Genomic DNA, 12,686 nt, shown 5'->3' on the forward strand with positions numbered 1-12,686 from the left:
GTAAATGGGTATGGCCATTACGGAAACCAGTACGGGGCTTGTCAAAAAGTGAAAAAATAGAACTACCATTTGATCTGGGAATTCCACTTCAGGGGATACATGGAGAGCAGGATCTGGAAGAAATATTTGCACACCCACACCAACTGCAGCATTACTCACAGTAACAGAAGAGGTGGAAACAACCCACATGTTCATCAACAGACCAATGAATAAAGAAAACGTGGTCTACACACACAATGAAATGTTTTTAAGCCTAAAAAGAGAAGGAAATCCTGTCAAATGTACACCATGGCTGAGCCTTGAGGACATTATGCTAAGTAATGTAAGCCAATCACAAAAAACAAATAGTGTATGATTCTGATTCCGCTGTTATGAGGATCTAAGGAAGTCAGATTCTTAGACACAGAAAGTAGAGTTGTGGCTGCCAAGGATTGGGGTAGGAAATGAGTTGTTCAGTGGGTATAGTTTCAGTTTTGCAACAAGACATAGTTCTTTAATATTTTTTTTTATCTTCATTTATTTTGGAGAGAGAGAGACAGAGTGAGAGCAGAGGAGGAACAGAGGGAGAGGGAGATGCAGAATCCGAAGCAGACTCCAGGCTCCGAGCTGTCAGCACAGAGCCCGATGCGGGGTTCGAACCCACGAACTGTGAGATCATGACCTGAGCCGAAGTCAGATGCTCAACTGACTGAGCCACCCAGGTGCCCCAACAAGAGATAGTTCTAAGTGCTGTTGCACATGTATCTGAATATATTTAACAGTGCTGAAACTGTACTTAAAAAGGGTTAAAATAGCAAATTTTTGGTTGTATTTTTTTTTACCATAATTAAAAATTTTAAAAAACGTTGGAAATTATTGGGGAGCCAGATTCAGGAAGACACTGCCATTGCCTATCTTTTTAAAAAATTACAGCTGTTTCCAGTATATTAAGATGATAGGATGATAGGAAGTTCCATGATAGGAAGGAAGTTGCAGAAAGCCCCACCAGTGGCCAGACAGCTACCCTAAAACACTGAGGCAAGTGACCGATGTTGCTGGTAAACCTCGTGCTTGCTGAAACACGCATCCACCCCTTTTCCTGCCATTTTAGAAAAAAGTACGTAACTTCTCTCTTTCTCCTACCAGATCTTCTTCTAGCATGTATCATGGGCAGAGTATAAATTGCCTCCAGAACACTAGCTAAGGTATCTGGGAAGTATTGACCCCAGTCTTCCAGCCCCTTTTACACAAAGTAAGATATGGGATGAGAAGTGCCCCCCACCGCCACCACCGGTTTCCATTATAAAAATCCAACATACATATTCAAGATAATCTTACCAAATGCTGGATGTTGACCTATTTGCATATTCCCTTTCCTGTATGGGTTAATTTATATTTTCTACCAGGAAGAGAGAAATTTAGGATGGAACGGGATGCCAGGATGGACACAGGTGTCTGTTGCCAGAGATGACTCGCCATCACTAACTCTGAGGGTTTTTGGTATGTGTGGAAGACTGTAAGTTATAGGTTCAAGACAGTCTTTCTCCCATGTCTCTGTGAAAATGTTCAACCATGGTTATGGGTCTGTATTGCGGTGCATAATGTGTGGCCCAACCTTTGCATCTTGGAGGGTAGATTCACTCAATATAAAATCTTTCCTTGTGGTTATTGTGACATGAATGTGCCCACTGATGGTGTTGAAGATAATTCCATTTCCTGTGTAGGAAAAGGTGACCTTGTAGATTATTCCAGAAAGAGGAACCTCTTTGAAAAACAACGTTATCTTTCTTGCCTCTCTTCCTTTCCCAGTCATAACGTGATAAGATATATAATCTCTTTTGACAACCATGTGCTCTTTTATGCTGGGCTTCTTTTACTCAGCAACCTTCTACTGGTGGTCATCCATGCTTTTGCGTGTACACAGTAGCATTCCATTGTATGGATTTACCACAGTTTGTTTATCAATTTGCCTATCGACGAGCATTTGGACTGTGTCCAGGTTGGTCTATGACAAATTAAGCTACTGCGAACATTCATGTTCAAGACTTTATATGGACGTAAGCTTTAATTTCCCTTAGGTGAACACCTAGAAGTGGAAAGGCTCAGTCCTACGAAAGATGTTTTACATTTAAGAAACTGCCAAGTTGTATTGTCAGGGACCCCAGTGAAAAACAATGGGGTGATGAGATTTCGGAATGGAGATACGGTCATGAAAACTCAAAAATTTGAATTTCCAGGTTTTCCTTTACCCTGTAAACTGGCAGAGGCTTTCTTGCTAGAGAGAAAAATCTCTCTTGCTCTTGCTGATGAACTTGGAGAAGTGCAAGCATGATCCGCTTTAAAAAATGCAAATTGGAATTCAAATTAAAAACATCTGTTCTTTGAAAGATGTTAATGTAGAATGAAAAGATGAGAAAAGGTGGGGAGTAAAGAGTTTTAAATCATATTTCAGATAAAGGTCTTGCATGCAGAATATACAAAGATTTCACTCAATAACCAGAAAAAAAGCAATTCAGTTTAAAAGGAGGCAAAAGATTTGAATAGACACTTGACCAAATAAACAAAGGATGATATGAAAAGAGCTCAAAACACAAGTTAAAATCACAATGAGATTACTTCACATCTATTAGCGTGGTAGAATGAAAAAGACTGGCCATATCAAGTGCTGGCATCATTGTGGGGAAACTGGAACATAAAACGATTCAATCATTTTGGAAGATACTGCCTCTCTCCTGTAGCACCCTGAATTTTGAGGCTTCATGAGTGGGGGTATGGAGGAGATCAGAAAAGAGACAGATAAGAGTATCAAAGGGCACGAAAGGGACGTAGTTGGAAAATAACAGCTGTTTCCAGTAAACTACGATGTGGTTGCTGCTGTCCATGGTAGGAAGTCGCAGAAAACCCCACCAGTGGCCACACAGCTCCCCTAAAACTGAGGTCCCTGACAATACAATAAAAGACTTATTAAAGACAGGTGTCTGGTGCCCTTTGCAGTTGTATTATCTTTAAAATTTTAAATTTGTGCTTGGTTTTTTACACAGTCTGCTCTCTGGCTACAGAATATATATATTTATAAGTGTTTTAAGGGAAGCCTCATGACTTCCATAGTGTGTATTGCATTGATATTTAACTGACCTAAGAATTTTATTCCTTTTCCTCTAGATTTCTAATGCAGTTAATATCACCAGCCACGGCCACAATCCTTATCCCATATTGTTCAAAGCACTAAAACTGCTTAACTCAAAGCTTTCTCTTCTACACTGACCTCACTCCTACCTACTGCAGTCTGGAGTCTCAGTAGTGATGTTACAGCATGCTAGAGATCATCGTTATAATTCCCCCTAATATGGAATCTTTATGATTATCTGATTGTGTAGACACTTACTTCCAAAATCTAATAGATTTTCTTCCTAGAGCCACTTCCGGTTCTATTCTACTCACTTCCCCTAAAAGCAGCAAGGATTTGAGTGCAGAGGGTTTATTGGATGGTCAGCTCAGAAAGTTGTGAGAAGGGGTGGGGAGAGTAGACAGGAAGGGAGAAGGAAAGCCAAAACACGATGGTTAGGTCTACCATTTTGCACAAGTGGGATTCGATTACCCAAATACCTTTGAAAAAGTGTGTAAAACACCTCCCAGAACCATCAGCTGAAAGCACAGGAGGCTGAAACGTTTAGCCATCTTTTTGGGAGGGTACACAAACATTTAGCCTTTAGTGTGTGTTAATCTTGTGCAATTTATATATCTTGCAAATATTACCTCCAAGTAGGTGGCCTTTATTTTTCATCTGCATGATTCTTTTATAGGTATTGAATACTGGTTTAAATTTTTTTTAATTTTTATTTATTTATTTTGAGAGAGAGAGAGAGAGAGAGAGAGAACATGTGCACATGCATGGGGGAGATGCAGAGGGAGAGAGGCAGAGAGAGAATCTATCACTGTTTCTTGTTTGTTTTTTAATTTTTTTACATGTATTTATTTATTTATTTAAATTATTATTTCTTTTACTTTTTTTTCAATATATGAAGTTCATTGTCAAATTGGTTTCCATACAACACCCAGTGCTCATCCCAAAAGGTGCCCTCCTCAATACCCATCACCCACCCTCCCTTCCCTCCCACCCCTCATCAACCCTCAGTTTGTTCTCAATTTTTAAGAATCTCTTATGCTTTGGCTCTCTTCCACTCTAACCTCTTTTTTTTCCCCCTTTCATTTTTGAGAGACAGAGCACAAGCAGAGGAGGGGTAGAGAGAGAGGGCGATATAGAATTCGAACCAGGCTCCAGGTTCTGAACTGTCAGCACAACTCTACTTTTGTCTGCCCATATCTTAACAGAATGACCTCCCTTTTGCAGACTTTCAGATCCAGTGAAACACGCAAAGAGCAGAGCATGGAAAATCAATGTGGGAAGAATATAACTTTTATTTATGTTATATATTGTAGAAAAAAATAGTATCAGTAAAAAACCAAATTTTGGGGGTCTGATTTCTACCTCTTGATCTTCTGCAGCAATTGGTTCTCTGATTTAAAAAAAATCAAGTAATTAGCAAGCCATAAAATAAATGGAATATCTTTCCTGATTTTGTAGACCAACTGATGGGACCTAGGGGCTGTGGGTAAATTTTTGAAAACCCATCTTGGAAGGCCAGGGTAGAACATCATATGTTATATCTCAAGCAAAATCATAATCATAATCATAATCATAATCATAATCAATAAAGGTAGAGGGGGAAGAGGTTTCCAGTGTATCCAAGAGAAAAGGGCTATCAAAAGGGTTGGTTGGTACCTATGATTAGTATACTCAATTGTAGTTGTTAGTGATTTTTGTCCTGATGTTTGTTAGCAAAATGTTAATTTGCACAAATTCAAGTTTATTCTTAGCTGCTATTTGGCCCTTGGATAAAAGTCAGAATCACGTGTTCTCCTGTGACTGAGGTTTTGCTATGAAAAGCCTTAAATATGGTACTTAAGAAAACAGCCTGGGAGTGCCATCAAGATCTAAAAGCAAGTTCTGTTGTTAGTTTGTCCGTGGCTTCACTATCTCATGCAAGCACAGTTTATTCACTGTGGTGGGCTGGGTAGGATGACCCACAGGAAATAATGGTGACTACACAGAGTCGAAGATGATTGCCCAATTACTCTTCAGATCAGATCAGACTCCTCAGTGGAAATGGTGTTACGGAACGATGGCCCGGAGGAGCTCGCACCTCCCACTTCGTGCAGTTCTAGAGGGATGCAAAGGTAGGAAGAGCCCATCTTCTGTTCTCAGCTTCTAGGAAGAGTTCTGTGTTGAGCTGTTGGCAGATGATATGTAGGAATGTGGGTCAAAAGTGTCTAGTACAGGCTGAGGTGTGAATGAACTTTGGGACAAGTTAGCCTGCTCTTGACCTGGCTTTAGAAGGCTAGGCTCTCATCTATGTGGGAGTGAATGTTCAGGCTGCAGAATTTTGCCTCCTTCAACATCTTCTTCAAAGGGAAAACATCAACTAACTTCCAGAATAAATGGAATCTGAGCCAGAGAAATTGAAGGAAGGGAAAGGGAAGAAGTGGCTGACTGAAGGTATCAGACAGAGCCCTCCTTTCCTAGTAAATGGCTCTGTTGTGTATATTCATGTGCAGAAGGTAGTTCAACACACCCTGGCTTCTCCCCGACCTGATTTGAGAGGGAAACTATGAAAGTTGATCATCTAAGGAAACTTTTGTGGCCCATTCTTTATTCTCTGTCTTGTGATAGAAAGATTACTCTTTCTGAGGTCATGATCTCACAGTTCGTGAGTTCAAGCCCCACACTGGGCTCTGCATTGATGGTGCTTAGCCTGCTTGGGATTCTGTCTCTCTTTCTCTCTGTCCCTCCTCCGCTTGTGCTCTCCTTCTCTCTCAAAATAAATAAATAACTTGAAAAAAATTAAAAAGCTATTATTCTTTTTTGAGACACATAAGATCATATACTAGCATGTTGTGACATTGCCCTGTATTTATGAGCCTTAAACACACACAAAAACGATCTGGGAGCTGATGTCATCTAAGGTCACAAGTTTAAGTTTTGTATTCAGGATGTTTTGCTTAGACCTGGATCCTGATCCCTGAACAGAGAGCTGTCAAAGCTCTGTCAATGATCTTTTTTCTCAACAGAGGTAGTGAAGTTACTGCTCAAGTCTATTTATAATTATCTCTGTTCCTGTGGGAAACTATTCAGGAATGACCAATCTTTTTTTCTTTAAGGCTAAAGAATGAGAAAGAAACTGGGAAATATAAAGAAACCACACTAATTATAGGTCACATTAGAACTAGGGCAGAGCATATCAGACAGCATAAACAAGGGTGCATCAGTGATTTATTGCCACAGTAATGGTGCATAACAAACACTCCCCTGAAACTTAATGGCTTAAAGCAATAAACATGTATATTGCTGAAAAGTCTGCACAAGGGTGTGCATGGTTCTTCTGAAATCCCCTGGGATCACTCATAAGAATGAAGGTCCATAATTGCCATCTGATTGAGGATGACTTCAGCCAACATGAATGTTATGACATCTTGCATTTTCAGTGTCTTGTATCCTCAAGCAAGGTGACTCAGCTATGTTTTCTTAGCCATGGCATGAGTTCAAGAGCCTGTGCTTTTAAAACATTTGCTGATATCTCACTGGCCAAAGTGAGTCACATGGCTGAAATCAGAATTAAGGGGAGAAGGAAATACATTTATTTGATAGTAGCTCTATTTATATTACAGTAAAGTCATGTGGCACTTGTAGGAATGCAGAGAAGGGTAAAGAATAAGGGCTATCGCTGCAACAAATCTATTTGCAAGGGGAATATAAGACAATTAAAAGGACCTCTGAGGGGCGCCTGGGTGGCTCAGTCAGTTGGGCATCCGACTTCTGCTCAGGTCATGATCTCACAGTCTGTGAGTTTGAGCCCCGCATCGGGCTCTGTGCTGACAGCTCAGAGCCTGGAGCCTGCTTCGGATTCTGTGTCTCCCTCTCTCTCTGCCCCTCCCCTGCTCATGTTCTGTCTCTGTCTGTCTCAAAAATCAATAAAAACATTACAAAAACATTAAAAAAAAAAAAAAAGGACCTCCGAAAACCATGTTGACTCAGCTCTGGCTCATCAGAGCTTTTTGTTGATCAGCATTATGCTCGTGGTATAGGGGAACATTAGCAAAGGCCAGTGTGCTAGGGAAATGTAATTCTCATTTGCTTCAAACACAGAAATGCTGACTGACATTGAAGAAGTGATATAATCCCTTTAAAACTAAGTTTTCTTACATGGAAAGTGAAGGTTCTCATTTTATGTAGTTTCTATTCACACGCACTTATAAATTCATGATATAAATTAAACACTTATTTTCTTTTACTGTATCGTAGGCTTCCAACAGACAGGAATTGTGTGTGTTTTATTCGTCACTATAGTCCTAAGCAACAAAACCTGTAACAGGGTCTGGCACATTTCATTGATAGACATTTCGTCAAAATTTGCTGACTGAATGAATGGATAGTATGCTTGTGAATGAAAAGCATAACACATATCCCTTTCAGGACTCTCTATAACAATTGATTCACTTTCCATCAGTCATTTTTTTTTTCTCGAAGATATAAATTTAAGCATTCTGCATTAATGTTTACATTAAAATTTAATAATAATACATGAAAAATAATGACGCTGCTAATTATTTAGAATATACCAGTTCTGGGGCACCTGGGTGGCTCAGCTGGTTAAGCGTCGACTTCAGCTCATGTCATGATCTCGAGGTTCATGAGTTCAAGTCTTGCAACGGGCTCTGTGCTGACAGCTCAGGGCCTGGAGCCTGCTTTGGATTCTGTGTCTTCCTCTCTGTGCCCCTCCCCTGCTCGCACTCTGTCTCTCTCTGTCTCTCAAAAATAAATAAATATTAGAATATACCAATTCTAATTTTATATGTACAAATCTTTTGAAATCATATGGATGTATGGCAAGCAACAGGAGGTGGGTACCCCAAGCACACCGTTTTTATAGTTTCAAAGCCTAGGGCACGAAGATGGTAAAAAAAGACTTGCCCAAGTTTACACAGTGTGTGAGTGAAATTATAACTTAATTTAACTTACTGTCACACCAAACTTGCCTTATGATACCTTTTTCCAAAAGCCGTTCTTCATATCTAGAATAAAGGGGTTGGAGAGTGGATCTGTTCTCTGTAAAATATTTACATTTTACAGCACTAAAGACTATGTTGATACACCCAAAGGAACAACTGGATGGTTTGGCCCAAATCCTCTCCAGAAAGACAACATCATCCAAGTAGACCAGACAGACAACCTGAAGATCTTCTTGAAGGGGGAGCCCCAAATACTGGGGGTGAGTGAGCTTGACCTCCAAGCGTAGTATTTGGGGAAATAGCCATTTCCAGAGAGGAGAACTGTTGTCCCTTGTGGCTCCTGAGGTGTGATTAGCTGTGTCATAAACTGACCTTCCTAGTGGCAGGAAATAGATTTTTTCAAAACCAGAGATCCGGAATCTGAAAGGAAAATGTGTTTCCCTAGTGAGGGGGGTGGGGAAGAAGGTTACCATAAGACCTTTAATTTTTTTTTAATTATTATTATGTTTATTTATTTTTGAGAGAGAGACAGACAGACAGACAGACTGTGAGTGGCAGAGAGAGAGGGAAACACAGAACCCGAAGCAGGCTCCAGGCTCTGAGCTGTCAGAACTCACTCACAGTGAGATCATGACCTGAGCTGAAGTTGTATGCTTAACTGACTGAGCCACCCAGGCACCGCATCATAAAACCTTTCTAAACAGTCTTGAACTTGAGAAAATGCCATGGATTCCTAAGGATTTCATTCTGGGAACCCTTTCAAAGCCAGGGGATGGGAGTTCTGTGTAGAGACCACAAAATCATCTTCCTAGAAGCCTGCATGCTTCATACTCTGAGCGTATCTTCTTTTTCACTCCCCAGGTGACTCAGATCCTGATTGGTCTGATGAAAGTGTGCCTGTTTGTTATAGGTCTGTGTTTTTATTCTTCTGACTTTCCCTACTGGTGTTATCCTCTTACCATGGTCTCAGGATATCCTGTATGGGGATCCTTATTTGTGAGTATGTTGGAATATCTCAACTTCCTCAGCGGTAGAATTCACAAACATTCCTTCCAGCCTTCCCTCTTACAAACCAATGATGTGACCTGGGATTTTACTTCTTAGAGCAAAGTATGTGGCCTAAAGACTGGGGTTCTGATGACCTCTAGGGTACGTGGAAGGACAGGTGTAGGCTCACCAGGCTGAGTGGTTTCTTCCATTTTCAGTTCTTCTTATCTGGAGCTGTGTCTATTGCAGCTGGAAGAAAAATGACATTGAACCTGGTAAGTATGTCCCTGGGCCCAGAAGCAACAAGTAAAATCGTAAGTGCTGTATCTCAAGGCAAAAGAAATGATCTCTGATTCTCTGAATCATCTGGGCTCTATGGGGGTCATGGCAAATTCTTCCATAAGGAAACTGAGGTTTGACTTACCTTTTGTTTTTGTTTTTGTTTTTTGCCCCTATTGTCTGAAACTCCATCCTTGGGATTAATCTGTGAATATAGAATCCAATGCTTCAGCAGTATTCTCTTTTCTTTCTTAGACTTAGGAAACTTATTTGAGAATGTGTCTTCAACCCCTTCCAAATGAATGAATGTTTTTGTGTTCTCCGAAGGGAGGAAGGAGAAGAAACAGAGGGTTGTAGGGGACACTGATCATTCTCTTCCAGATCAAAGGCAGCCTGGGAGTGAACTTGCTCAGTGCTGTTGCAGGAGTGATAGGGATAATCGTGTTAATAATAGAACTGACTGTTCTATTTGCACCGGAGAAAAAGTGTCTTATTCTTGTAAGTGTTTTTGAGCTGCTTTTATTTTCTGCAATTATATTTATATTATCTAAATGCATACTAGTGTGAGATGACTGTCTCCCAGTTAATCCTGGCTTATCACCATAAGTAAGATCTGGGACTTTGAGCTCACGGGGAGAATTTTCAGTCCCTTGCTGCTAGGACCTACCAGGACAGTTACCTTTTTTTCTCTCATTCTTCTCTGAATGCAGTTATGTTAGAGAATTGATCATTAGGCTCTTTCTTTAGTCTCCAGGGTCAAGTTACGATGGGGGTGGACAGCTGGACTGGCTCAGCAGGCTTTGTGTCATTTGTGGGTGGGTTGAGGAGAGTCAGGACACCAGGCCAAGATGCTCAGAGCCTCTGGGGGTATGTGTATGTACAAGGAAAGGGCAATGATATCGCTTTCACAGACCCGGAGTTTCTCTGCTCTTTAGATGAGAAAAAGGTATAAATTCATACAGGGATGAAAATAACCTGAAGTGGACAACACAGAGAATCTCTAAGCCCAGAAAACTATGCAGACACATGTGATTTCATCTGAATTTCCTTGCACTTAATGAAGTTCCAGAATAGAACTCCCCTCTGCTATTTTAGGATTTGCTTTTCAATTTTTCTTTTTTGGTTTGTTATGAGAGGGAATTTACCTGTTTCCGTAGAGGAGAAGGAGTCAGATTGGAATCAGAGGATCCAGGGCCAGGGGAAGTATCCATCTGTTATTAATATTCCTTTCCTTTTCCTCTTCTCTCTCCTCATGGAATCTGCTCCTCCTTTCTAGAGGATGTTTGAGATTGTGATATTAGTCCTCTCCCTGCTGGAAGTCAGCATCGCTATCTCTCTCTCTGTATTTGGGTGCAAGGTGACCTGCTTTGTCACTCAGGTGAGTGTTGAGGACCTGATGGAGGGTTCAAATTTGTCACGTTTTTGTTTCTCTCACTGTCTCTCTCCTCCTCTCTGGACCAATGAGAAGGATAAGGAAGCAGAGTGATGGAAAGATAGTTATGTACATGAGTCATTCTTGAAACTGAAGGAGACAGAGGAATACACGGATAGAGCTATGGTGTATGTTTCCAGGAACCTCATAGGTCTTGCGGGATATCAATTTTTATCGAGTGAGGGATGTAAGGCCCTGAAGGAAGGGACATTTAATTTTCAGGTCCTAGAATACACAAAAAAAGTAGGCATCACCAGGATAAATGCGAATCCCTCTAGCTGAAAGACGATGTGAATAATGGTATATATTATTCTCAATATCCACAGGTGGTGATTATCCAGTCAACCAATGACAAGGTGTCTTCAGCAATAGCCCCCCATGAACATATTTATGAGGAGCTGGAGTTTGAATAGAATAATTCCTGCTTTTGAAAATATTATTCATTGTGTATCTCTTTGCCTGCCAGGAAGTGTTCTCATCTGTGCACAGGAGCATAGTTATTACACAACCAAATAAAGTGCATTTTCTCCTCTATTGCTGCTGATTGTGGTTTTGAGTCCCAATCTCCCACTTCGTCCTATTGCCACTCAAATGACTAGGATGCACAGTGTCATTTCTCATAACTTGTAAAGGCCCTAAACCACACATACAGAAAACTGAGTAGACCATGGTTATAACAGCTGCCTAATATTTTTTAAGATATTAATTTCTGAGTGATCTCTACCCCCAACATGGGGCTCACATTTACAACCCAGGAATCAAGAATCACATGTTCTACTGACTGAGCCAGCCGGGTGCCCCCAATTTTTAGTTATATAGAAGGTGGACATCCTCGTGTAAGCAGCATCCGAATCCATGAGTAAACACTACCAGTTTCAGACAATGGTGAATTCCCCTTTTCACTCACTAAGATCCCCAGCTTAACTGCTGTCTTGACTTTTACCACCAATATGAGTTGCATCTTTGAATTTCATAAAATGGAGTCTTGCGAAATATATGCACTGGCTATGGCTCCTTTCTTCTAGCATGTTTGTGAACTTCATTCCCGCCATTGCCAGTGGTAATACTTTGTTCATAGCGCTGCAAGATATTCTATTGTAAGACTTGCAGGACAATCTATTATAAATATAAATATTGATGAATATTTGGGATGCTTCGATTTGGGACGAATCATGCCGTGCGTGCAAAATGTATCCGTATATTTTGGTACGTGTGTGTGTAAAATTCCATCGGGTCTACGTATAGCAGTGGAACTGCTAGGCCATGTCCAAAGTGCATATGGCATATGCACCTGCCTTCTAGCAATGCCTGAATTCCAGGTATTGTACATCTGTACCCTGATATCATGTGATTTTCATTCTAACCATTTTGATGTCTTTGTATCACATTGCAATAATTTGAATACGATTTCTTTTTACGACAGCTTTAGATTTATTTTAAAAAATTGAGAAAATATTAAAAGAGTTCCCATATACCCCAAATCAGTTGGCATCTTACCTTAGTATAGAATGAACCAATATTGATACGTTATCATTACAGCATTATTATTATTCAGATGTCTTTAGTTTTTAGTTAGTGCCCTTTTCCTCTTTCAAGATCCCCACCCAAGACACGACATTAGACTTAGCTTCCATGTTTTCTTAGCCTCCTGTTGGCTGTGACTATTTCTGAGACTTCCTTTGTTTTTGATGACCTTGATCATCAAAACTTGATCATCAGTTTTGTGGAATACTGATCAAGTATTTTGCAGAATGTCCCTCACCTGGAGCTTATCTGATATTTTTCTCATGATCAGACTAGTGTTTTGAGGTTTGGGGAGGAAGACGTCAGGAGTACAATATGATCCTTATCACATCCAATCAAGGGTACATATTATCAACATGACTTATGCTGTTGACGTTGGCTTTAATCACCTCACTGAGTACAGTTTTTCAGTTTTTTC

General features: G+C 40.4%; 1 protein-coding gene across 3 annotated transcripts; it reads left to right on the forward strand.

Moving 5' to 3' along the window:
* Nucleotides 1–4,995: 4,995 nt before the first annotated feature.
* On the forward strand, nt 4,996–11,267 carry LOC125147055 (membrane-spanning 4-domains subfamily A member 4A-like). 3 transcript variants are annotated; one of them, XM_047824016.1, is made up of 7 exons: nt 4,996–5,217; nt 8,168–8,306; nt 8,908–9,042; nt 9,252–9,308; nt 9,694–9,810; nt 10,589–10,690; nt 11,071–11,267. In XM_047824016.1, the coding sequence occupies exons 1-7, from the start codon at nt 5,147–5,149 to the stop codon at nt 11,155–11,157; spliced, it is 708 nt and encodes a 235-aa protein (XP_047679972.1). In that variant the 5' UTR covers nt 4,996–5,146; the 3' UTR covers nt 11,158–11,267. The 3 variants fall into 3 exon arrangements, with proteins under 3 accessions (XP_047679972.1, XP_047679971.1, XP_047679973.1); XM_047824015.1 differs by having other exon boundaries at nt 5,016–5,217; nt 8,197–8,306; XM_047824017.1 differs by lacking the exon at nt 9,694–9,810 and having other exon boundaries at nt 5,018–5,217; nt 8,197–8,306.
* Nucleotides 11,268–12,686: the final 1,419 nt, after the last annotated feature.

The sequence above is a fragment of the Prionailurus viverrinus genome, chromosome D1 (assembly GCF_022837055.1).
Source record: "Prionailurus viverrinus isolate Anna chromosome D1, UM_Priviv_1.0, whole genome shotgun sequence".
NCBI classification, from domain to species: domain Eukaryota; kingdom Metazoa; phylum Chordata; class Mammalia; order Carnivora; family Felidae; genus Prionailurus; species Prionailurus viverrinus.